Source organism: Haliotis asinina, chromosome 6, assembly GCF_037392515.1.
Source record: "Haliotis asinina isolate JCU_RB_2024 chromosome 6, JCU_Hal_asi_v2, whole genome shotgun sequence".
NCBI classification, from domain to species: Eukaryota; Metazoa; Mollusca; class Gastropoda; order Lepetellida; family Haliotidae; genus Haliotis; species Haliotis asinina.
In genome coordinates this window covers 42,291,191-42,316,654 of record NC_090285.1, presented here as the reverse complement: position 1 = coordinate 42,316,654, position 25,464 = coordinate 42,291,191, and the positions used below count along the sequence as shown (strand labels likewise).

Sequence of the window (25,464 nt, the reverse complement as noted above, 5' to 3'; positions counted from 1 at the left end):
CGCCTCTGTAGTATCACCCGGGCTGGCTGTCGGGGAGAGGCATTCGCTCTCCGTGCTCCGTTTGTAGCTGACGTGACTTTCTGCACTCAAACCTACCACTATGGCTGATGTTGCTGCTGCCCCCGCTGCTGTCAAGACTCCCAAGAAGAAAGCTGCTGCCAAGCCGAAGAAGGTTGCCGCACATCCCACCTATGTGGATATGATCAAGAAAGCTATTTCATCCTTGAAGGAGAGGGGTGGTTCTTCCCGACAGGCTATACTGAAATACATCCTGGCCAACTACAAAGTTGGTGACAACCAGGTCGCCATCAATGCTCGCGTCAAGGTTGCTTTGAAAAATGGAGTCAAGAATGGTGCACTGAAGCAATCAAAGGGAACTGGAGCTGCTGGGTCCTTCCGTCTTGGCGAGGTGAAGAAAGCCGAAAAACCCAAGAAGGCTAAGCCTGCTACCAAGCCAAAGAAGGCTGCCAAATCTCCCAAGAAAGTCAAGAAGCCAGTTGCTGCCAAGAAGCCAAAGACAGCCGCTAAGAAGGCCGCCAAGTCACCAAAGAAGGTGAAAGCTGCAGCCAAGCCCAAGAAGGCAAAGACCCCTAAGAAGGCAGCTGCCAAACCCAAGAAGGTCAAGACCCCCAAGAAGAAGGCCACCAAGCCAAAGAAGGCCTAAGGTCTCTTTGTCTCGCCTTCGCTCCACATTTCTGTGGTCCAAAGGCCCTTTTCAGGGCCATCCAAATACCCCAAAAGAAAACTTGAAAACACTGATAACAAAACAATGCCATTTATTTCAGCAGCATAGAAATAACAAAGAATGCGTGTCAGCGATAGCAGGTATAGTGTGAATGATGGCTTAGACTGATCATAATTAAAAAGTGAGCCTTAACCGTAAAGGTGAGGCAAAGAAACCGTTGCCCAAGGAAGGTGTCGGTAAAACCATATACATTGAGCAAAAGCATATACAGCATTGAGCAAAGAAGGATTTGATAAGTATGTTCCTACATTGATATGATAGTGGGCGTTCCAACCCCTACCCCATCTAATGGCCGGTGTGTCTTGTTTTGTTTCACTTAGATCCAGCCCCATCAAAATACATAACCCCACATACACATTACACCCAAGCCAGATACCCGACCCTAAAATAAACAAAGGAAAATAAACGCAAAGACTACAAATGTTTAACATAAACAAAGCAAGATGTGAAGCAAAGAATGCAAATTGTATATGCATCATGTAAAGTGTTGATGATATCAGATATCGTCAATACAGATTTCCTTTTATGTGTGTACATGTAGCTCCACAAGCACGTTGACATCCACCGGGTGTTTTACCGACACACACCTCGCCTATGCAGGACTAGGGCGACAAGAGTTGTGCACCCTTGGTCGTGTGAGGCGTGTGCGTTTGACATTCGCCCCAATGCCTGCAACACTGCTGTTATGTGTCAAAGTAAAGGTACGGAAATACTGTCTAATACATGTAAAGTACGTCTGCGTGACCTAGCTAGAACTGCAAACATAAAATAGCTGACTGATTCACCACCCAACCGCATCGTCATGCCATGTGTGTTTAGAAAGCAGGGAATCACTGTGGGCTTGCTGTCACAGATTTGAAAGTAATTTTCCTACAGCAAACCAGTGAATCCTATAACAGGCGTTCAATGCGATTTACCTTTTCCTTATTATCTCATCTGCATAGGCAAAGAGTTGTGCGCTGAGACCTGATACAAACAACATTGTGATGTGACATAAGCAGCCTTTAATATACGAAAGTAAGATCGTAAATGACATGTTTGATTGTCGGAGTACAGTGACACTTTCATGTGGCGAATGAAACATACATGCCTTCAGAGTAGATGATGTGTAGTCGAGTGAACTGACGGGGGAAAATGGTGAGAAGCATAACTGAAAAGTCCTCGGTATGTAAGTGTGTAAGAACAAATCGTTCACAAGCATATTCAGGCATGCAGGAGTTTGCCCACTCAAAACGAAATAGAATGTATCATGACTTTCCGATGTCAATGATACACATGCACCTTGTGGTGGAAATACAAACAAATAAAAAAAAAATATACATAAAAAAGGAGAAAATGAAAATGTCTACTGCACCCGGTGTTCCCAGGCGGTCACCCATCCAAGTACTATCCGGGCCCGACGTTGCTTAACTTCGGTGATCGGACGAGAACCGGTGTTTTCAACGTGGTATGGCCGTAGACAACGCTCACTGGCAAACTTCGGCTACATATACACACGGGGTAGTGGGGAAGGGACATTGCGATCAAACAGCATCCTCGCATTTTCAGTGGGTTTACACAATCATGTGTTTTCATGTTGGAGTGTTATCTTTACAGTATCTGGCAAGTATTTGGTACTTGTGATACATATGAACGCTGTTTCTGTTCGCATCTGCTGCGAGAAAGGACACACTACTTCGCCCGCCCCCTCGCCCCAAACATCCAGTTTTCGCCCGCCCAATAGAGATCGTGCATGCAGCCTATGTTGTTTTTCGAATAAAATTAATTTGAAAACGATGACGGCCCATACTGTCGTGATGTCAAGAAAGTCGGGTTAATCGTGGCAGGCAAAAATAGTTAATCTGTGACGATCGACTGCTGGTATCGTTCTGTACAGCGTCTTGTATAATAGATGTCCATCTTACTCTACATACTGGGGTTCGCGCCCCGTTTGTGTGCCGAGATTCGCGTCTTAGAACACCGTTTCATTGAAAGAAACATCCTAGCTACTTACTTATGAGGCAAAAAGCAAATTTCAACAGTAAATGTAGTGCCCCAGATCATGTGTTCAGTAACAGTGTCGAATGTTTTCTCTCGCAAAATGGCGAACTTGTCAGATAAACGTGCTTCATTGCCTTTGTTTGGGTGCTTGTTTTAACGTCTGAGAGGCAGTAATGAGGGATGTTGGGGTTTACCTTCATAGTTAGATATCTTGAGAAACGACATACAACATTTGAAATGATTGAATTTGAGTCTAAAGCCTCGAAATGTGCTTTTGAAACGAACGATGTCTACATTTTTGCCTCGATGGCTTCACTGAAAATAGCCCGTGTGGCTTCACCATTCACCTGTGAGTGTTGTTATTGTAACAGACATGTAGCCAAATGATTTTTGCATCCAGTCATGAAGTTAAAATAGAAACTTTCCTCGATTAAGAAGTGATTATTCGGATACAAATGCACGAGAAAGCACACACGCTCCCGAGCTAGCAGCTAGCCACCACAACATGCAGGGTGTCTCCTCCGACGTCCGCGCCTCTGTAGTATCACCCGGGCTGGCTGTCGGGGAGAGGCATTCGCTCTCCGTGCTCCGTTTGTAGCTGACGTGACTTTCTGCACTCAAACCTACCACTATGGCTGATGTTGCTGCTGCCCCCGCTGCTGTCAAGACTCCCAAGAAGAAAGCTGCTGCCAAGCCGAAGAAGGTTGCCGCACATCCCACCTATGTGGATATGATCAAGAAAGCTATTTCATCCTTGAAGGAGAGGGGTGGTTCTTCCCGACAGGCTATACTGAAATACATCCTGGCCAACTACAAAGTTGGTGACAACCAGGTCGCCATCAATGCTCGCGTCAAGGTTGCTTTGAAAAATGGAGTCAAGAATGGTGCACTGAAGCAATCAAAGGGAACTGGAGCTGCTGGGTCCTTCCGTCTTGGCGAGGTGAAGAAAGCCGAAAAACCCAAAAAGGCTAAGCCTGCTGCCAAGCCAAAGAAGGCTGCCAAATCTCCCAAGAAAGTCAAGAAGCCAGTTGCTGCCAAGAAGCCAAAGACAGCCGCTAAGAAGGCCGCCAAGTCACCAAAGAAGGTGAAAGCTGCAGCCAAGCCCAAGAAGGCAAAGACCCCTAAGAAGGCAGCTGCCAAACCCAAGAAGGTCAAGACCCCCAAGAAGAAGGCCACCAAGCCAAAGAAGGCCTAAGGTCTCTTTGTCTCGCCTTCGCTCCACATTTCTGTGGTCCAAAGGCCCTTTTCAGGGCCATCCAAATACCCCAAAAGAAAACTTGAAAACACTGATAACAAAACAATGCCATTTATTTCAGCAGCATAGAAATAACAAAGAATGCGTGTCAGCGATAGCAGGTATAGTGTGAATGATGGCTTAGACTGATCATAATTAAAAAATGAGCCTTAACCGTAAAGGTGAGGCAAAGAAACCGTTGCCCAAGGAAGGTGTCGGTAAAACCATATACATTGAGCAAAAGCATATACAGCATTGAGCAAAGAAGGATTTGATAAGTATGTTCCTACATTGATATGATAGTGGGCGTTCCAACCCCTACCCCATCTAATGGCCGGTGTGTCTTGTTTTGTTTCACTTAGATCCAGCCCCATCAAAATACATAACCCCACATACACATTACACCCAAGCCAGATACCCGACCCTATAATAAACAAAGGAAAATAAACGCAAAGACTACAAATGTTTAACATAAACAAAGCAAGATGTGAAGCAAAGAATGCAAATTGTATATGCATCATGTAAAGTGTTGATGATATCAGATATCGTCAATACAGATTTCCTTTTATGTGTGTACATGTAGCTCCACAAGCACGTTGACATCCACCGGGTGTTTTACCGACACACACCTCGCCTATGCAGGACTAGGGCGACAAGAGTTGTGCACCCTTGGTCGTGTGAGGCGTGTGCGTTTGACATTCGCCCCAATGCCTGCAACACTGCTGTTATGTGTCAAAGTAAAGGTACGGAAATACTGTCTAATACATGTAAAGTACGTCTGCGTGACCTAGCTAGAACTGCAAACATAAAATAGCTGACTGATTCACCACCCAACCGCATCGTCATGCCATGTGTGTTTAGAAAGCAGGGAATCACTGTGGGCTTGCTGTCACAGATTTGAAAGTAATTTTCCTACAGCAAACCAGTGAATCCTATAGCAGGCGTTCAATGCGATTTACCTTTTCCTTATTATCTCATCTGCATAGGCAAAGAGTTGTGCGCTGAGACCTGATACAAACAACATTGTGATGTGACATAAGCAGCCTTTAATATACGAAAGTAAGATCGTAAATGACATGTTTGATTGTCGGAGTACAGTGACACTTTCATGTGGCGAATGAAACATACATGCCTTCAGAGTAGATGATGAGTAGTCGAGTGAACTGACGGGGGAAAATGGTGAGAAGCATAACTGAAAAGTCCTCGGTATGTAAGTGTGTAAGAACAAATCGTTCACAAGCATATTCAGGCATGCAGGAGTTTGCCCATTCAAAACGAAATAGAATGTATCATGACTTTCCGATGTCAATGATACACATGCACCTTGTGGTGGAAATACAAACAAATAAAAAAAAATATACATAAAAAAGGAGAAAATGAAAATGTCTACTGCACCCGGTGTTCCCAGGCAGTCACCCATCCAAGTACTATCCGGGCCCGACCTTGCTTAACTTCGGTGATCGGACGAGAACCGGTGTTTTCAACGTGGTATGGCCGTAGACAACGCTCACTGGCAAACTTTGGCTACATATACACACGGGGTAGTGGGGAAGGGACATTGCGATCAAACAGCATCCTCGCATTTTCAGTGGGTTTACACAATCATGTGTTTTCATGTTGGAGTGTTATCTTTACAGTATCTGGCAAGTATTTGGTACTTGTGATACATATGAACGCTGTTTCTGTGCGCATCTGCTGCGAGAAAGGACACACTACTTCGCCCGCCCCCTCGCCCCAAACATCCAGTTTTCGCCCGCCCAATAGAGATCGTGCATGCAGCCTATGTTGTTTTTCGAATAAAATTAATTTGAAAACGATGACGGCCCATACTGTCGTGATGTCAAGAAAGTCGGGTTAATCGTGGCAGGCAAATATAGTTAATCTGTGACGATCGACTGCTGGTATCGTTCTGTACAGCGTCTTGTATAATAGATGTCCATCTTACTCTACATACTGGGGTTCGCGCCCCGTTTGTGTGCCGAGATTCGCGTCTTAGAACACCGTTTCATTGAAAGAAACATCCTAGCTACTTACTTATGAGGCAAAAAGCAAATTTCAACAGTAAATGTAGTGCCCCAGATCATGTGTTCAGTAACAGTGTCGAATGTTTTCTCTCGCAAAATGGCGAACTTGTCAGATAAACGTGCTTCATTGCCTTTGTTTGGGTGCTTGTTTTAACGTCTGAGAGGCAGTAATGAGGGATGTTGGGGTTTACCTTCATAGTTAGATATCTTGAGAAACGACATACAACATTTGAAATGATTGAATTTGAGTCTAAAGCCTCGAAATGTACTTTTGAAACGAACGATGTCTACATTTTTGCCTCGATGGCTTCACTGAAAATAGCCCGTGTGGCTTCACCATTCACCTGTGAGTGTTGTTATTGTAACAGACATGTAGCCAAATGATTTTTGCATCCAGTCATGAAGTTAAAATAGAAACTTTCCTCGATTAAGAAGTGATTATTCGGATACAAATGCACGAGAAAGCACACACGCTCCCGAGCTAGCAGCTAGCAGCCACAGCATGATGCAGGGTGTCTCCTCCGACGTCCGCGCCTCTGTAGTATCACCCGGGCTGGCTGTCGGGGAGAGCATCTGCAGCTCAGCTGCGAAGCTAGAAGGACCTCGGAGGAAAGCAGAAGGAAAAAACCAAGAAGGCAAGTCGCTGTGAGGATCTCACAGGGACTGTTCCCGACCAGAAATGGAAGGGAACACCTTCTTAGTGACCGCCCAGGTCCACAGCAGGAAACATGATAAAGCGAAGGAGAGGAAGGGAGTGGCCGTGTCCACTCCCAAAGAGAGGGAAAAGGGGACGGACGTGTCCGTCCCCAATGGCGAGGCTAAGGGAGCGGCCGTGTCCGCTCCCTACGGGGTAACGAAGGGAGTGGCCGTGTCCACTCCCAAAGAGAGGAAGAGGGGGACGGCCGTGTCCGTCCCCCACGGTGAGGCTAAGGAAGTGGCCGTGTCCACTGCCTTTTGTGTAACGGGGGGAGTGGCCGTGTCCACTCCCAAAGAGAGGAAGAGGGGGACGGCCGTGTCCGTCCCCCACGGTGAGGCTAAGGAAGTGGCCGTGTCCACTGCCTTTTGTGTAACGGGGGGAGTGGCCGTGTCCACTCCCAAAGAGAGGAAGAGGGGGACGGCCGTGTCCGTCCCCAATAGTGAAGGAAAGGAAGTGGCCGTGTCCACTCCCTATGGTGACAAGGAGGGAGTGGCCGTGTACACTCCCTGCAAGGAGAGGAAGGGGATGGCCGTGTCCACCCCAAATAAGAAGGGAGTGGCCGTGACCACCCCAAAACGCAGGGGAGTGGCCGTGTCTGCTCCCCAAAGAGAGAAAAGAAGGGAGAAGAAGCGAGGGGGAGCTCGCTGTTACAAAAAGGGAATAGCCGTGACTATTCCCAACAAAACGGGGGAAGCAGCCGTGTCTGCTCCCGGAGAGGCAACTGGCCTAAATGGGGATATGCCGCCCCCTGGCCAGGACTCGACTCCCACGGGGATCGAGCCCGAGAGCCCGCCCAGCTCTCGGGGCCAACATACACGCATAGGGGTAGCCGTGACTACCCCACCAAATATAGAAATGGACTCTGAGTCCGAAACCGAGGGAATGCCCAGCCCTCAGAGGGGAATGCCCAACCCCATAAGAGACAGCTCTACTCTGGAAAACGGAGAACTTGCCCAGCTCCGTCCCGGGAAGACAAAGCTGCACTTCAGCCCAGAAACTGAGAACCCTAAAAAGAGAAAGTTTGCAACGGCAAACTTCTCATACGCGCAAGCCGCGATGAAATTGCCTGAAGGGGGAATCAGTTTCAGCGGGCTCAGCTTGTCGGAAAGGGAACAGATAAATGAGCTTTGGATCAGGAACTCTAAGAGATCCAAGGACACTGCTAAACAAACCAAAGCCCCGGCTAAGGTTAACCCTCCAAAACAGCTGGCGTGGGAGAGGCTAGTCTACTGTAAAGACTACAACCTCACCCTCACCAGCAGGGTCACAGCCCAAGCCCTTAAGGAGGAGCTTAGCAAGTCCATCTCCATCCACAAAATAAATAAAGCAAACAGGGGATACGTTGTCAGCGGCAACAACGTAAATGAATCCTTACGCCTCCCCAACAAAATCCTTGGCGAAACGGTAATATGGAAAGTACCAGGGTGGGTCTCTCACGCCAGATGCGCGGTGCATCTAGACAAGAAGATTAGCGACCAGCAGCTAATCGACCCAACCCAGCGCGATCCTATTATCAGCGACATGTATAGGATTAAAAGCCAAGGGCAAAACACCAGAGTAGTAATACTCACCATAATAGGCACACAGGTGCCAGACACGATCAGAGTGGCAGGTAAGGTAGTGGCAACACTACCCTACCTCAAGCGACCCAAGCAGTGCGTGAAGTGCCTCTGCTATGGACATGTGAAAGCAAATTGTCGCAGCGAGGCAAAATGCAGGACATGCTCCAAGCCAGAGAGTGTCTGCAAGGGCAACTGCTCACCCTATTGCAGGAACTGCAAAGTTCAAGGGCACTCAGCCCTCTCGAACTTCTGCAGGAGCAGGCAGACTAAAAGAAAAAGTCTAAACACGGAGACTTTACAAAAAAAGCACGCACAAGCGGCTAAGGGAAGCGGTAAGGCGGGAAATGAGGATAAGTCAACCGCCAAGCCACAGAATCGAAACGACACTGCGGCAACCAGTGTCAAGGGTGAGGGTAAAACCAAACCCAAGCGGAGAAGGCCAAGAGGCAAACGGGGCAAAAAAGGCCAAACAAAAGTGGCTCCCAACACCGTTGAGACCACACAAAACGGCGTTAGGCATGCTGGACCAGGTACAGACAGCACCCAAGCAGCCCACAACCAGACAATCCCAGACACACTGGTTGAATTCGTTTGTGCCGCCTTACTCAAACTAGGCACACGACAGGACAGCAATGAGGGGTCAAATCTCATTATTCTATGGGAACTGGCCACCAAACTGCTGTCCTACGGGCAATCTGCAACCTATCTCAAACAGCAGATTAACAATCTCAATTAAAAAGCTTGGGCAAATACTGTCATCATGTACCTAAAAATACTGCAATGGAATGCCAACGGCCTGAGGTCAAACGGCCACGAACTCAAAGCCCTAGTTCAGCAAAAGGCACTGACACCCCACGTTATTCTAATTCAAGAAGCGAAACTGGGGAAGAGAACAAACTTTAACATGCCTGGCTTCATACAATACCGCAAAGATAGAACGGGGCGGACAGGTGGTGGACTGGTTACTTTTGTCGCCGACAATTGTACATCCAGTATGGTCGTATCAGAGGTGGGAAGCCTTGAAACCCAAGTCATCTCAGTCACGTTGGCAAATAGCAAAGAAATCAAAATCGCAAATGTCTATCACAGGACTGCCGAACCCACCAACATCCACGAGCTTAACAAACTCATGGACCTGGTCGGGCATTCAGGCCTAATCCTCGGCGACTTCAACGCCCACAGCCCGCTGTGGGACGAAGGAGCCAAACACTCAGACTGCTTCGGCAGGATGGTGGAGGACTGGGTGGAGTCACGAGGACTCATAATTCTGAATGACGGCTCTCCAACTAGACATTGTCCCATCAGGGGCGGATGGACAGGCCTAGATCTTGCTATTGCCACAAACGACCTAGCCCACGATTGCCAATGGCAGGTCCATGATGACAGTATGGGAAGTGATCACTATCCGTGCATCACACACCTTGGCACACCTCCTCTATGCGACCACCACATAAATCCTAGAGAGCGGTGGAACTTCTCCAAAGCAGATTGGTCCCTATTCAGTACGGAATGCAATAAATTGGACCCGTCTGAAATCATCTCTGATGATATCGAAACCTTCAGCCTCAACCTAACGTCAGCTATATACAAAGCGGCCCGGGCTTCAATACCTCTCACCCAGCCAAAACACGGCTCCCGTGCCGTCCCATGGTGGAATGAGGAAATAGCCAAAGCTAGACGCATTAGGAAAAAGGCTCTAAACAGGTTACAAAGGGACAAATCTGCCGTAGGACAAGTCCGAGAAGCCAGGAAAAAAGTTAAAGATCTCATTGATCAGGCCAGAGCTGACTCATGGCAAAAGTTCTGTGGATCGCTCAACCACAAAACAAACAGTAAACAGGTCTGGCAAAAGATACATGCTATCAGAGGGAAACGCAAGTCCGCTTGCAATCCCAAGATAACAGGGGCTACTTCCATACCGGAAAAAGCCAGTATCTTAGCCACCCACTTTGCCTCTGTCAGTAGCAGCAACAACTTCTCTGAAGAGTTTACAAAGTCAGAGAAGCCACCGCAACGGCCCAAACAGCCCCCAGGCGAACAGCATGCCTATAATCAATGCTTCAGTGTGGAGGAGTTCAGAACTGCCATACACCACAAAAAAGGTACTAGTCCCGGAGAGGACATGGTCAGCTATGAGATGCTAAAAAGGTTGCCTGACAGCGTAGCCAAAGTCGTCGTACAATTGTACAATCTGATATGGGATAGGGGGGAGGTACCTGCAGCATGGAAACATGCGGCAGTCATACCTCTGCTCAAACCAGGAAAGGAGAAGGCGTCCGCCAACTCATATCGCCCAATATCCCTAACATCAAATCTGTGCAAGAGTATGGAGGCAATGGTGAATATACGCCTAAAGCATCACCTTGAAACAAACGGACACCTATCTCATGACCAAAGCGGGTTTAGATCGAACCGCTCATGTCTTGACCACATTTTCCGACTGGAAAGTGATATAAGATTAGCCCAAGTCAAGAAAGAGTACCTAGCTGCTGTCTTCCTAGACTTCAGCAAAGCATTTGACATGGTATGGCACGATGGACTCCTCCTTAAACTAGAGAATGTTGGTGTACGAGGGAAAATGGCAAATTATGTTCAAAGTTTCTTGCAAGAAAGGTCGATATCAGTCCTCCTCGGGGACCACCTGTCTGAGCGACACAGGTTAGATAATGGCACACCGCAAGGAAGCATTATCAGTCCCACGCTATTCAATATCATGATTGACGACCTATTTGAACACGTCCCACGGGACAGTTACACCAACACCTCTAAGTTCGCCGATGACGGGGCTGTATGGGTCAGACATCGAGAGCTATCCAAGATCCAGGCTCAACTCAGGGAAGCTCTCGATGGGGTGGAACAATGGTGCGACAAATGGGGTTTCACTATCTCGCCTGAGAAAACAGTAGGAGTGGTTTTCAAGCGTAAGGGTTGCCGTGTAAGCCACACACCCTGTCTAAAACTCAAGGGCAAAGAGGTCAAATTTGAGAAATCAGCCAAGTTTCTCGGGGTAACCTTCGATCAACATCTCACCTGGGCCAAACATATAGACAATATCACCCAGAGTTGTCAGAAGGACCTCAACGCTATGAGAGCTGTATCCGGCAGCTCATGGGGAGCGAATAGTGAAACACTCTTGACCCTCTATAAGTCCCTAATCAGGAGTAAAATAGACTATGGGTGCGAAGCCTACCACAGTGCTTCCCAATCGGCTCTGAGCCGGCTTGAAAACATTCAATACCAAGCTCTTAAACTGGTCACAGGCGCGGCGACCTGTACCTCCCACCAGGCCCTATTAGTGGAAACTGGGGAGCTACCACTCCATCTCAGGCGAGAGAAACTGACATTGAACTATTGGAGTCGCTGCTCCAATCCACTCGTCACTAGGTTGTGGGAGGAGAAACTCTACTCTGGTAGAACCAAAGCGTGGCTTAAAAAGAGACCCAACACAACGCCAGGTGGGCTCAGGGTCATCCAGCTAAGGCGAGAGCATGGATGCGACCAGGTAGAACCTCCAACCCAACCAATGACAGTGCAATGTCCTCCATGGAGACTCCGGTCTCCAAATGTCGACACCACTCTCACAAATGAACCGCCTAAAAGTGAGAATCCAATGCTACTACGTGTCAGAGCGCTCAGTAGGATTGACACGGTTTACGAGGACTCGGCGCACATATATACTGACGGATCAAAAGATCCCGTGAGAAACAGAACCGCCTACGGTATCCTCATCCACACAGCCACCTCCAACCACACAATCTCGGCACGCCTGCCGGACGGTCAATCGGTCTACACTGCAGAGCTGGAAGCCATACACCATGCACTTAGGTATTGTCGCAACCTACATGAGAAAAGAGTGGTTATCCTCTCAGACTCACTCAGTGCAATACAGTCACTGGCAACCAAGCACTCCAGTAGTAGACCCGACACCATCCATGAGATCCTGGTTCTCATTCAGAAACTAAGACAGGAAAATGAGAAGGAGGTCACGCTGTGCTGGATACCATCTCACGTTGGTATACCCGGCAATGAGAGAGCGGACAAACTAGCCAGACAGGCGCTAGAATTGAATGTGTCACTGGAACATCCCTATTCAAAAAGCGAAATCCGAAGTATGATCCAGAATTCAATCACTAGCAAGTGGCAGAGGCTATGGGACACCTCAGACAAAGGCAGATGGTTACATCAACTCCGCCCCAGTGTGAAAGGGAAGCTACCAGGCCCCTCACAAAACAGGCGAGTGGATATTATGATCACACGCCTGAGGCTAGGTACCACCAAAACCTCATACAAAGACTGTCCAACATGCCACACCAAGGCCACCGTCCCTCATATCATGCTGGACTGCCTACGATTTGACACGATCAGGCAGACACTTAAAGAAGAAACCAAACTAGATACGTTGACAGCAAAGCAGTTGCTGGCTCACACGGAGCACCATTCAATGTATAAGCCACTAGCAAACTTTCTTCTGGACAGTGAACTATGTCAGTATATATAGAGAAATTATATCAATCAGCCAGTCCTCCGGTTTGTTACAGACACAGGGATATTATTGCACCCAAGCTCCCATCCCCAAGGTCTCAACCCAACCGCACCATGGTTTGAAACTCCCCACCATAGTCTGGGACCATTGCACGTGTGTCGGCAATTAACAACCACATGCGTCCCAAGGAGGGACAAAAACAGAACAAGGTAAGCATAGGTAACCACAATGGAGAGGCCATATCCGCTCCAGAAGCAGGTATGGGAGGGAGTGGCTGCGTCCACTCCCCGGCAGAGAGCTAAGGGAGTGGCCGTGCCCGCTCTCAGGGTCAAGCCGGAGAGTGGCCGTGTCTACTCCCCAGCAGATAGCCAGAGGAGTGGCCGTGCCCACTCCCAGGATGAAGTCGGGGAGTGGCCGTGTCTACTCCCCAACACATAGCGAGGGGAGTGGCCGTGCCCATTCCCAGGATGAAGTCGGGGAGTGGCCGTGTCTACTCCCCAACAGATAGCGAGGGGAGTGGCCGTGCCCACTCCCAGGGTGAAGTCGGAGAGTAGCCGTGCCTACTCCCCAGTAGATAGCGAGGGGAATGGCCGTGCCCACTCCCAGGGTGAAGTCGGGGAGTAGCCGTGTCTACTCCCCAGCAAATAGCGAGGGGAGTGGCCGTGTCTACTCCCGTACGAAAAAAAAAAAAAAAAAAAAAAAAAAAAAAAAAAAAAAAAAAAAAAAAAAAAAACCCATTACACAGGCCACTGTGTACCCCACTCCCCCATCAAGCACCGACACCAGCAACGGCCCATGCGTCCCAAAGTGGGACACCCCCAGCCCTTGGCAGCCACAACCACGTCCGCAACCATGCGTCCCAAAGAGGGACACCCCACGCATCCCAAGGAGGGATAGGTCTGCCGACATGCCAACCGGCGAAGGCGACCTCAAAAGCACTAAACTAACGAACGAACGATCGGGGAGAGGCATTCGCTCTCCGTGCTCCGTTTGTAGCTGACGTGACTTTCTGCACTCAAACCTACCACTATGGCTGATGTTGCTGCTGCCCCCGCTGCTGTCAAGACTCCCAAGAAGAAAGCTGCTGCCAAGCCGAAGAAGGTTGCCGCACATCCCACCTATGTGGATATGATCAAGAAAGCTATTTCATCCTTGAAGGAGAGGGGTGGTTCTTCCCGACAGGCTATACTGAAATACATCCTGGCCAACTACAAAGTTGGTGACAACCAGGTCGCCATCAATGCTCGCGTCAAGGTTGCTTTGAAAAATGGAGTCAAGAATGGTGCACTGAAGCAATCAAAGGGAACTGGAGCTGCTGGGTCCTTCCGTCTTGGCGAGGTGAAGAAAGCCGAAAAACCCAAGAAGGCTAAGCCTGCTACCAAGCCAAAGAAGGCTGCCAAATCTCCCAAGAAAGTCAAGAAGCCAGTTGCTGCCAAGAAGCCAAAGACAGCCGCTAAGAAGGCCGCCAAGTCACCAAAGAAGGTGAAAGCTGCAGCCAAGCCCAAGAAGGCAAAGACCCCTAAGAAGGCAGCTGCCAAACCCAAGAAGGTCAAGACCCCCAAGAAGAAGGCCACCAAGCCAAAGAAGGCCTAAGGTCTCTTTGTCTCGCCTTCGCTCCACATTTCTGTGGTCCAAAGGCCCTTTTCAGGGCCATCCAAATACCCCAAAAGAAAACTTGAAAACACTGATAACAAAACAATGCCATTTATTTCAGCAGCATAGAAATAACAAAGAATGCGTGTCAGCGATAGCAGGTATAGTGTGAATGATGGCTTAGACTGATCATAATTAAAAAGTGAGCCTTAACCGTAAAGGTGAGGCAAAGAAACCGTTGCCCAAGGAAGGTGTCGGTAAAACCATATACATTGAGCAAAAGCATATACAGCATTGAGCAAAGAAGGATTTGATAAGTATGTTCCTACATTGATATGATAGTGGGCGTTCCAACCCCTACCCCATCTAATGGCCGGTGTGTCTTGTTTTGTTTCACTTAGATCCAGCCCCATCAAAATACATAACCCCACATACACATTACACCCAAGCCAGATACCCGACCCTAAAATAAACAAAGGAAAATAAACGCAAAGACTACAAATGTTTAACATAAACAAAGCAAGATGTGAAGCAAAGAATGCAAATTGTATATGCATCATGTAAAGTGTTGATGATATCAGATATCGTCAATACAGATTTCCTTTTATGTGTGTACATGTAGCTCCACAAGCACGTTGACATCCACCGGGTGTTTTACCGACACACACCTCGCCTATGCAGGACTAGGGCGACAAGAGTTGTGCACCCTTGGTCGTGTGAGGCGTGTGCGTTTGACATTCGCCCCAATGCCTGCAACACTGCTGTTATGTGTCAAAGTAAAGGTACGGAAATACTGTCTAATACATGTAAAGTACGTCTGCGTGACCTAGCTAGAACTGCAAACATAAAATAGCTGACTGATTCACCACCCAACCGCATCGTCATGCCATGTGTGTTTAGAAAGCAGGGAATCACTGTGGGCTTGCTGTCACAGATTTGAAAGTAATTTTCCTACAGCAAACCAGTGAATCCTATAACAGGCGTTCAATGCGATTTACCTTTTCCTTATTATCTCATCTGCATAGGCAAAGAGTTGTGCGCTGAGACCTGATACAAACAACATTGTGATGTGACATAAGCAGCCTTTAATATACGAAAGTAAGATCGTAAATGACATGTTTGATTGTCGGAGTACAGTGACACTTTCATGTGGCGAATGAAACATACATGCCTTCAGAGTAGATGATGTGTAGTCGAGTGAACTGACGGGGGAAAATGGTGAGAAGCATAACTGAAAAGTCCTCGGTATGTAAGTGTGTAAGAACAAATCGTTCACAAGCATATTCAGGCATGCAGGAGTTTGCCCACTCAAAACGAAATAGAATGTATCATGACTTTCCGATGTCAATGATACACATGCACCTTGTGGTGGAAATACAAACAAATAAAAAAAAAATATACATAAAAAAGGAGAAAATGAAAATGTCTACTGCACCCGGTGTTCCCAGGCGGTCACCCATCCAAGTACTATCCGGGCCCGACGTTGCTTAACTTCGGTGATCGGACGAGAACCGGTGTTTTCAACGTGGTATGGCCGTAGACAACGCTCACTGGCAAACTTCGGCTACATATACACACGGGGTAGTGGGGAAGGGACATTGCGATCAAACAGCATCCTCGCATTTTCAGTGGGTTTACACAATCATGTGTTTTCATGTTGGAGTGTTATCTTTACAGTATCTGGCAAGTATTTGGTACTTGTGATACATATGAACGCTGTTTCTGTTCGCATCTGCTGCGAGAAAGGACACACTACTTCGCCCGCCCCCTCGCCCCAAACATCCAGTTTTCGCCCGCCCAATAGAGATCGTGCATGCAGCCTATGTTGTTTTTCGAATAAAATTAATTTGAAAACGATGACGGCCCATACTGTCGTGATGTCAAGAAAGTCGGGTTAATCGTGGCAGGCAAAAATAGTTAATCTGTGACGATCGACTGCTGGTATCGTTCTGTACAGCGTCTTGTATAATAGATGTCCATCTTACTCTACATACTGGGGTTCGCGCCCCGTTTGTGTGCCGAGATTCGCGTCTTAGAACACCGTTTCATTGAAAGAAACATCCTAGCTACTTACTTATGAGGCAAAAAGCAAATTTCAACAGTAAATGTAGTGCCCCAGATCATGTGTTCAGTAACAGTGTCGAATGTTTTCTCTCGCAAAATGGCGAACTTGTCAGATAAACGTGCTTCATTGCCTTTGTTTGGGTGCTTGTTTTAACGTCTGAGAGGCAGTAATGAGGGATGTTGGGGTTTACCTTCATAGTTAGATATCTTGAGAAACGACATACAACATTTGAAATGATTGAATTTGAGTCTAAAGCCTCGAAATGTGCTTTTGAAACGAACGATGTCTACATTTTTGCCTCGATGGCTTCACTGAAAATAGCCCGTGTGGCTTCACCATTCACCTGTGAGTGTTGTTATTGTAACAGACATGTAGCCAAATGATTTTTGCATCCAGTCATGAAGTTAAAATAGAAACTTTCCTCGATTAAGAAGTGATTATTCGGATACAAATGCACGAGAAAGCACACACGCTCCCGAGCTAGCAGCTAGCCACCACAACATGCAGGGTGTCTCCTCCGACGTCCGCGCCTCTGTAGTATCACCCGGGCTGGCTGTCGGGGAGAGGCATTCGCTCTCCGTGCTCCGTTTGTAGCTGACGTGACTTTCTGCACTCAAACCTACCACTATGGCTGATGTTGCTGCTGCCCCCGCTGCTGTCAAGACTCCCAAGAAGAAAGCTGCTGCCAAGCCGAAGAAGGTTGCCGCACATCCCACCTATGTGGATATGATCAAGAAAGCTATTTCATCCTTGAAGGAGAGGGGTGGTTCTTCCCGACAGGCTATACTGAAATACATCCTGGCCAACTACAAAGTTGGTGACAACCAGGTCGCCATCAATGCTCGCGTCAAGGTTGCTTTGAAAAATGGAGTCAAGAATGGTGCACTGAAGCAATCAAAGGGAACTGGAGCTGCTGGGTCCTTCCGTCTTGGCGAGGTGAAGAAAGCCGAAAAACCCAAAAAGGCTAAGCCTGCTGCCAAGCCAAAGAAGGCTGCCAAATCTCCCAAGAAAGTCAAGAAGCCAGTTGCTGCCAAGAAGCCAAAGACAGCCGCTAAGAAGGCCGCCAAGTCACCAAAGAAGGTGAAAGCTGCAGCCAAGCCCAAGAAGGCAAAGACCCCTAAGAAGGCAGCTGCCAAGCCCAAGAAGGTCAAGACCCCCAAGAAGAAGGCCACCAAGCCAAAGAAGGCCTAAGGTCTCTTTGTCTCGCCTTCGCTCCACATTTCTGTGGTCCAAAGGCCCTTTTCAGGGCCATCCAAATACCCCAAAAGAAAACTTGAAAACACTGATAACAAAACAATGCCATTTATTTCAGCAGCATAGAAATAACAAAGAATGCGTGTCAGCGATAGCAGGTATAGTGTGAATGATGGCTTAGACTGATCATAATTAAAAAATGAGCCTTAACCGTAAAGGTGAGGCAAAGAAACCGTTGCCCAAGGAAGGTGTCGGTAAAACCATATACATTGAGCAAAAGCATATACAGCATTGAGCAAAGAAGGATTTGATAAGTATGTTCCTACATTGATATGATAGTGGGCGTTCAAAACCCTACCCCATCTAATGGCCGGTGTGTCTTGTTTTGTTTCACTTAGATCCAGCCCCATCAAAATACATAACCCCACATACACATTACACCCAAGCCAGATACCCGACCCTATAATAAACAAAGGAAAATAAACGCAAAGACTACAAATGTTTAACATAAACAAAGCAAGATGTGAAGCAAAGAATGCAAATTGTATATGCATCATGTAAAGTGTTGATGATATCAGATATCGTCAATACAGATTTCCTTTTATGTGTGTACATGTAGCTCCACAAGCACGTTGACATCCACCGGGTGTTTTACCGACACACACCTCGCCTATGCAGGACTAGGGCGACAAGAGTTGTGCACCCTTGGTCGTGTGAGGCGTGTGCGTTTGACATTCGCCCCAATGCCTGCAACACTGCTGTTATGTGTCAAAGTAAAGGTACGGAAATACTGTCTAATACATGTAAAGTACGTCTGCGTGACCTAGCTAGAACTGCAAACATAAAATAGCTGACTGATTCACCACCCAACCGCATCGTCATGCCATGTGTGTTTAGAAAGCAGGGAATCACTGTGGGCTTGCTGTCACAGATTTGAAAGTAATTTTCCTACAGCAAACCAGTGAATCCTATAACAGGCGTTCAATGCGATTTACCTTTTCCTTATTATCTCATCTGCATAGGCAAAGAGTTGTGCGCTGAGACCTGATACAAACAACATTGTGATGTGACATAAGCAGCCTTTAATATACGAAAGTAAGATCGTAAATGACATGTTTGATTGTCGGAGTACAGTGACACTTTCATGTGGCGAATGAAACATACATGCCTTCAGAGTAGATGATGTGTAGTCGAGTGAACTGACGGGGGAAAATGGTGAGAAGCATAACTGAAAAGTCCTCGGTATGTAAGTGTGTAAGAACAAATCGTTCACAAGCATATTCAGGCATGCAGGAGTTTGCCCATTCAAAACGAAATAGAATGTATCATGACTTTCCGATGTCAATGATACACATGCACCTTGTGGTGGAAATACAAACAAATAAAAAAAAAATATACATAAAAAAGGAGAAAATGAAAATGTCTACTGCACCCGGTGTTCCCAGGCGGTCACCCATCCAAGTACTATCCGGGCCCGACGTTGCTTAACTTCGGTGATCGGACGAGAACCGGTGTTTTCAACGTGGTATGGCCGTAGACAACGCTCACTGGCAAACTTCGGCTACATATACACACGGGGTAGTGGGGAAGGGACATTGCGATCAAACAGCATCCTCGCATTTTCAGTGGGTTTACACAATCATGTGTTTTCATGTTGGAGTGTTACCTTTACAGTATCTGGCAAGTATTTGGTACTTGTGATACATATGAACGCTGTTTCTGTTCGCATCTGCTGCGAGAAAGGACACACTACTTCGCCCGCCCCCTCGCCCCAAACATCCAGTTTTCGCCCGCCCAATAGAGATCGTGCATGCAGCCTATGTTGTTTTTCGAATAAAATTAATTTGAAAACGATGACGGCCCATACTGTCGTGATGTCAAGAAAGTCGGGTTAATCGTGGCAGGCAAAAATAGTTAATCTGTGACGATCGACTGCTGGTATCGTTCTGTACAGCGTCTTGTATAATAGATGTCCATCTTACTCTACATACTGGGGTTCGCGCCCCGTTTGTGTGCCGAGATTCGCGTCTTAGAACACCGTTTCATTGAAAGAAACATCCTAGCTACTTACTTATGAGGCAAAAAGCAAATTTCAACAGTAAATGTAGTGCCCCAGATCATGTGTTCAGTAACAGTGTCGAATGTTTTCTCTCGCAAAATGGCGAACTTGTCAGATAAACGTGCTTCATTGCCTTTGTTTGGGTGCTTGTTTTAACGTCTGAGAGGCAGTAATGAGGGATGTTGGGGTTTACCTTCATAGTTAGATATCTTGAGAAACGACATACAACATTTGAAATGATTGAATTTGAGTCTAAAGCCTCGAAATGTGCTTTTGAAACGAACGATGTCTACATTTTTGCCTCGATGGCTTCACTGAAAATAGCCCGTGTGGCTTCACCATTCACCTGTGAGTGTTGTTATTGTAACAGACATGTAGCCAAATGATTTTTGCATCCAGTCATGAAGTTAAAATAGAAACTTTCCTCGATTAAGAAGTGATTATTCGGATACAAATGCACGAGAAAGCACACACGCTCCCGAGCTAGCAGCTAGCCACCACAACATGCAGGGTGTCTCCTCCGACGTCCGCGCCTCTGTAGTATCACCCGGGCTGGCTGTCGGGGAGAGGCATTCGCTCTCCGTGCTCCGTTTGTAGCTGACGTGACTTTCTGCACTCAAACCTACCACTATGGCTGATGTTGCTGCTGCCCCCGCTGCTGTCAAGACTCCCAAGAAGAAAGCTGCTGCCAAGCCGAAGAAGGTTGCCGCACATCCCACCTATGTGGATATGATCAAGAAAGCTATTTCATCCTTGAAGGAGAGGGGTGGTTCTTCCCGACAGGCTATACTGAAATACATCCTGGCCAACTACAAAGTTGGTGACAACCAGGTCGCCATCAATGCTCGCGTCAAGGTTGCTTTGAAAAATGGAGTCAAGAATGGTGCACTGAAGCAATCAAAGGGAACTGGAGCTGCTGGGTCCTTCCGTCTTGGCGAGGTGAAGAAAGCCGAAAAACCCAAAAAGGCTAAGCCTGCTGCCAAGCCAAAGAAGGCTGCCAAATCTCCCAAGAAAGTCAAGAAGCCAGTTGCTGCCAAGAAGCCAAAGACAGCCGCTAAGAAGGCCGCCAAGTCACCAAAGAAGGTGAAAGCTGCAGCCAAGCCCAAGAAGGCAAAGACCCCTAAGAAGGCAGCTGCCAAGCCCAAGAAGGTCAAGACCCCCAAGAAGAAGGCCACCAAGCCAAAGAAGGCCTAAGGTCTCTTTGTCTCGCCTTCGCTCCACATTTCTGTGGTCCAAAGGCCCTTTTCAGGGCCATCCAAATACCCCAAAAGAAAACTTGAAAACACTGATAACAAAACAATGCCATTTATTTCAGCAGCATAGAAATAACAAAGAATGCGTGTCAGCGATAGCAGGTATAGTGTGAATGATGGCTTAGACTGATCATAATTAAAAAATGAGCCTTAACCGTAAAGGTGAGGCAAAGAAACCGTTGCCCAAGGAAGGTGTCGGTAAAACCATATACATTGAGCAAAAGCATATACAGCATTGAGCAAAGAAGGATTTGATAAGTATGTTCCTACATTGATATGATAGTGGGCGTTCAAAACCCTACCCCATCTAATGGCCGGTGTGTCTTGTTTTGTTTCACTTAGATCCAGCCCCATCAAAATACATAACCCCACATACACATTACACCCAAGCCAGATACCCGACCCTATAATAAACAAAGGAAAATAAACGCAAAGACTACAAATGTTTAACATAAACAAAGCAAGATGTGAAGCAAAGAATGCAAATTGTATATGCATCATGTAAAGTGTTGATGATATCAGATATCGTCAATACAGATTTCCTTTTATGTGTGTACATGTAGCTCCACAAGCACGTTGACATCCACCGGGTGTTTTACCGACACACACCTCGCCTATGCAGGACTAGGGCGACAAGAGTTGTGCACCCTTGGTCGTGTGAGGCGTGTGCGTTTGACATTCGCCCCAATGCCTGCAACACTGCTGTTATGTGTCAAAGTAAAGGTACGGAAATACTGTCTAATACATGTAAAGTACGTCTGCGTGACCTAGCTAGAACTGCAAACATAAAATAGCTGACTGATTCACCACCCAACCGCATCGTCATGCCATGTGTGTTTAGAAAGCAGGGAATCACTGTGGGCTTGCTGTCACAGATTTGAAAGTAATTTTCCTACAGCAAACCAGTGAATCCTATAACAGGCGTTCAATGCGATTTACCTTTTCCTTATTATCTCATCTGCATAGGCAAAGAGTTGTGCGCTGAGACCTGATACAAACAACATTGTGATGTGACATAAGCAGCCTTTAATATACGAAAGTAAGATCGTAAATGACATGTTTGATTGTCGGAGTACAGTGACACTTTCATGTGGCGAATGAAACATACATGCCTTCAGAGTAGATGATGTGTAGTCGAGTGAACTGACGGGGGAAAATGGTGAGAAGCATAACTGAAAAGTCCTCGGTATGTAAGTGTGTAAGAACAAATCGTTCACAAGCATATTCAGGCATGCAGGAGTTTGCCCATTCAAAACGAAATAGAATGTATCATGACTTTCCGATGTCAATGATACACATGCACCTTGTGGTGGAAATACAAACAAATAAAAAAAAAATATACATAAAAAAGGAGAAAATGAAAATGTCTACTGCACCCGGTGTTCCCAGGCGGTCACCCATCCAAGTACTATCCGGGCCCGACGTTGCTTAACTTCGGTGATCGGACGAGAACCGGTGTTTTCAACGTGGTATGGCCGTAGACAACGCTCACTGGCAAACTTCGGCTACATATACACACGGGGTAGTGGGGAAGGGACATTGCGATCAAACAGCATCCTCGCATTTTCAGTGGGTTTACACAATCATGTGTTTTCATGTTGGAGTGTTACCTTTACAGTATCTGGCAAGTATTTGGTACTTGTGATACATATGAACGCTGTTTCTGTTCGCATCTGCTGCGAGAAAGGACACACTACTTCGCCCGCCCCCTCGCCCCAAACATCCAGTTTTCGCCCGCCCAATAGAGATCGTGCATGCAGCCTATGTTGTTTTTCGAATAAAATTAATTTGAAAACGATGACGGCCCATACTGTCGTGATGTCAAGAAAGTCGGGTTAATCGTGGCAGGCAAAAATAGTTAATCTGTGACGATCGACTGCTGGTATCGTTCTGTACAGCGTCTTGTATAATAGATGTCCATCTTACTCTACATACTGGGGTTCGCGCCCCGTTTGTGTGCCGAGATTCGCGTCTTAGAACACCGTTTCATTGAAAGAAACATCCTAGCTACTTACTTATGAGGCAAAAAGCAAATTTCAACAGTAAATGTAGTGCCCCAGATCATGTGTTCAGTAACAGTGTCGAATGTTTTCTCTCGCAAAATGGCGAACTTGTCAGATAAACGTGCTTCATTGCCTTTGTTTGGGTGCTTGTTTTAACGTCTGAGAGGCAGTAATGAGGGATGTTGGGGTTTACCTTCATAGTTAGATATCTTGAGAAACGACATACAACATTTGAAATGATTGAATTTGAGTCTAAAGCCTCGAAATGTGCTTTTGAAACGAACGATGTCTACATTTTTGCCTCGATGGCTTCACTGAAAATAGCCCGTGTGGCTTCACCATTCACCTGTGAGTGTTGTTATTGTAACAGACATGTAGCCAAATGATTTTTGCATCCAGTCATGAAGTTAAAATAGAAACTTTCCTCGATTAAGAAGTGATTATTCGGATACAAATGCACGAGAAAGCACACACGCTCCCGAGCTAGCAGCTAGCCACCACAACATGCAGGGTGTCTCCTCCGACGTCCGCGCCTCTGTAGTATCACCCGGGCTGGCTGTCGGGGAGAGGCATTCGCTCTCCGTGCTCCGTTTGTAGCTGACGTGACTTTCTGCACTCAAACCTACCACTATGGCTGATGTTGCTGCTGCCCCCGCTGCTGTCAAGACTCCCAAGAAGAAAGCTGCTGCCAAGCCGAAGAAGGTTGCCGCACATCCCACCTATGTGGATATGATCAAGAAAGCTATTTCATCCTTGAAGGAGAGGGGTGGTTCTTCCCGACAGGCTATACTGAAATACATCCTGGCCAACTACAAAGTTGGTGACAACCAGGTCGCCATCAATGCTCGCGTCAAGGTTGCTTTGAAAAATGGAGTCAAGAATGGTGCACTGAAGCAATCAAAGGGAACTGGAGCTGCTGGGTCCTTCCGTCTTGGCGAGGTGAAGAAAGCCGAAAAACCCAAGAAGGCTAAGCCTGCTACCAAGCCAAAGAAGGCTGCCAGATCTCCCAAGAAAGTCAAGAAGCCAGTTGCTGCCAAGAAGCCAAAGACAGCCGCTAAGAAGGCCGCCAAGTCACCAAAGAAGGTGAAAGCTGCAGCCAAGCCCAAGAAGGCAAAGACCCCTAAGAAGGCAGCTGCCAAACCCAAGAAGGTCAAGACCCCCAAGAAGAAGGCCACCAAGCCAAAGAAGGCCTAAGGTCTCTTTGTCTCGCCTTCGCTCCACATTTCTGTGGTCCAAAGGCCCTTTTCAGGGCCATCCAAATACCCCAAAAGAAAACTTGAAAACACTGATAACAAAACAATGCCATTTATTTCAGCAGCATAGAAATAACAAAGAATGCGTGTCAGCGATAGCAGGTATAGTGTGAATGATGGCTTAGACTGATCATAATTAAAAAATGAGCCTTAACCGTAAAGGTGAGGCAAAGAAACCGTTGCCCAAGGAAGGTGTCGGTAAAACCATATACATTGAGCAAAAGCATATACAGCATTGAGCAAAGAAGGATTTGATAAGTATGTTCCTACATTGATATGATAGTGGGCGTTCCAACCCCTACCCCATCTAATGGCCGGTGTGTCTTGTTTTGTTTCACTTAGATCCAGCCCCATCAAAATACATAACCCCACATACACATTACACCCAAGCCAGATACCCGACCCTAAAATAAACAAAGGAAAATAAACGCAAAGACTACAAATGTTTAACATAAACAAAGCAAGATGTGAAGCAAAGAATGCAAATTGTATATGCATCATGTAAAGTGTTGATGATATCAGATATCGTCAATACAGATTTCCTTTTATGTGTGTACATGTAGCTCCACAAGCACGTTGACATCCACCGGGTGTTTTACCGACACACACCTCGCCTATGCAGGACTAGGGCGACAAGAGTTGTGCACCCTTGGTCGTGTGAGGCGTGTGCGTTTGACATTCGCCCCAATGCCTGCAACACTGCTGTTATGTGTCAAAGTAAAGGTACGGAAATACTGTCTAATACATGTAAAGTACGTCTGCGTGACCTAGCTAGAACTGCAAACATAAAATAGCTGACTGATTCACCACCCAACCGCATCGTCATGCCATGTGTGTTTAGAAAGCAGGGAATCACTGTGGGCTTGCTGTCACAGATTTGAAAGTAATTTTCCTACAGCAAACCAGTGAATCCTATAACAGGCGTTCAATGCGATTTACCTTTTCCTTATTATCTCATCTGCATAGGCAAAGAGTTGTGCGCTGAGACCTGATACAAACAACATTGTGATGTGACATAAGCAGCCTTTAATATACGAAAGTAAGATCGTAAATGACATGTTTGATTGTCGGAGTACAGTGACACTTTCATGTGGCGAATGAAACATACATGCCTTCAGAGTAGATGATGTGTAGTCGAGTGAACTGACGGGGGAAAATGGTGAGAAGCATAACTGAAAAGTCCTCGGTATGTAAGTGTGTAAGAACAAATCGTTCACAAGCATATTCAGGCATGCAGGAGTTTGCCCATTCAAAACGAAATAGAATGTATCATGACTTTCCGATGTCAATGATACACATGCACCTTGTGGTGGAAATAC

The 25,464-nt window shown here is 46.7% G+C and overlaps 6 protein-coding genes and 5 non-coding genes across 11 annotated transcripts; 6 read left to right on the top strand and 5 right to left on the bottom strand.

The window, feature by feature from the left end:
• Window positions 1–100: 100 nt before the first annotated feature.
• On the top strand, window positions 101–643 carry LOC137288202 (histone H1-delta-like; the record flags this gene model as incomplete). Its single annotated transcript, XM_067820643.1, has 1 exon — window positions 101–643. A coding segment is annotated over exon 1 (543 nt), but the record flags the coding sequence as incomplete, so codon positions are not given.
• A 1,444-nt stretch (window positions 644–2,087) lies between these two features.
• LOC137288303 (5S ribosomal RNA) lies at window positions 2,088–2,206 on the bottom strand. Its single transcript, XR_010957082.1, has one exon. It is a non-coding gene; the product is annotated as a 5S ribosomal RNA (ribosomal RNA).
• A 1,150-nt stretch (window positions 2,207–3,356) lies between these two features.
• LOC137288227 (histone H1-delta-like) lies at window positions 3,357–3,899 on the top strand (the record flags this gene model as incomplete). Its single annotated transcript, XM_067820672.1, has 1 exon — window positions 3,357–3,899. A coding segment is annotated over exon 1 (543 nt), but the record flags the coding sequence as incomplete, so codon positions are not given.
• Window positions 3,900–5,342: 1,443 nt separating this feature from the next.
• Window positions 5,343–5,461, bottom strand: LOC137288334 (5S ribosomal RNA). Its single transcript, XR_010957111.1, has one exon. It is a non-coding gene; the product is annotated as a 5S ribosomal RNA (ribosomal RNA).
• Window positions 5,462–13,754: 8,293 nt separating this feature from the next.
• LOC137288203 (histone H1-delta-like) lies at window positions 13,755–14,297 on the top strand (the record flags this gene model as incomplete). Its single annotated transcript, XM_067820644.1, has 1 exon — window positions 13,755–14,297. A coding segment is annotated over exon 1 (543 nt), but the record flags the coding sequence as incomplete, so codon positions are not given.
• Window positions 14,298–15,741: 1,444 nt separating this feature from the next.
• LOC137288292 (5S ribosomal RNA) lies at window positions 15,742–15,860 on the bottom strand. The gene has a single exon (XR_010957071.1). It is a non-coding gene; the product is annotated as a 5S ribosomal RNA (ribosomal RNA).
• Window positions 15,861–17,010: 1,150 nt separating this feature from the next.
• LOC137288229 (histone H1-delta-like) lies at window positions 17,011–17,553 on the top strand (the record flags this gene model as incomplete). Its single annotated transcript, XM_067820674.1, has 1 exon — window positions 17,011–17,553. A coding segment is annotated over exon 1 (543 nt), but the record flags the coding sequence as incomplete, so codon positions are not given.
• Window positions 17,554–18,997: 1,444 nt separating this feature from the next.
• Window positions 18,998–19,116, bottom strand: LOC137288401 (5S ribosomal RNA). Its single transcript, XR_010957174.1, has one exon. It is a non-coding gene; the product is annotated as a 5S ribosomal RNA (ribosomal RNA).
• A 1,150-nt stretch (window positions 19,117–20,266) lies between these two features.
• Window positions 20,267–20,809, top strand: LOC137288228 (histone H1-delta-like; the record flags this gene model as incomplete). Its single annotated transcript, XM_067820673.1, has 1 exon — window positions 20,267–20,809. A coding segment is annotated over exon 1 (543 nt), but the record flags the coding sequence as incomplete, so codon positions are not given.
• A 1,444-nt stretch (window positions 20,810–22,253) lies between these two features.
• On the bottom strand, window positions 22,254–22,372 carry LOC137288389 (5S ribosomal RNA). The gene has a single exon (XR_010957163.1). It is a non-coding gene; the product is annotated as a 5S ribosomal RNA (ribosomal RNA).
• A 1,150-nt stretch (window positions 22,373–23,522) lies between these two features.
• LOC137288189 (histone H1-delta-like) lies at window positions 23,523–24,065 on the top strand (the record flags this gene model as incomplete). The annotated part of the gene is made up of 1 exon (XM_067820625.1): window positions 23,523–24,065. A coding segment is annotated over exon 1 (543 nt), but the record flags the coding sequence as incomplete, so codon positions are not given.
• Window positions 24,066–25,464: the final 1,399 nt, after the last annotated feature.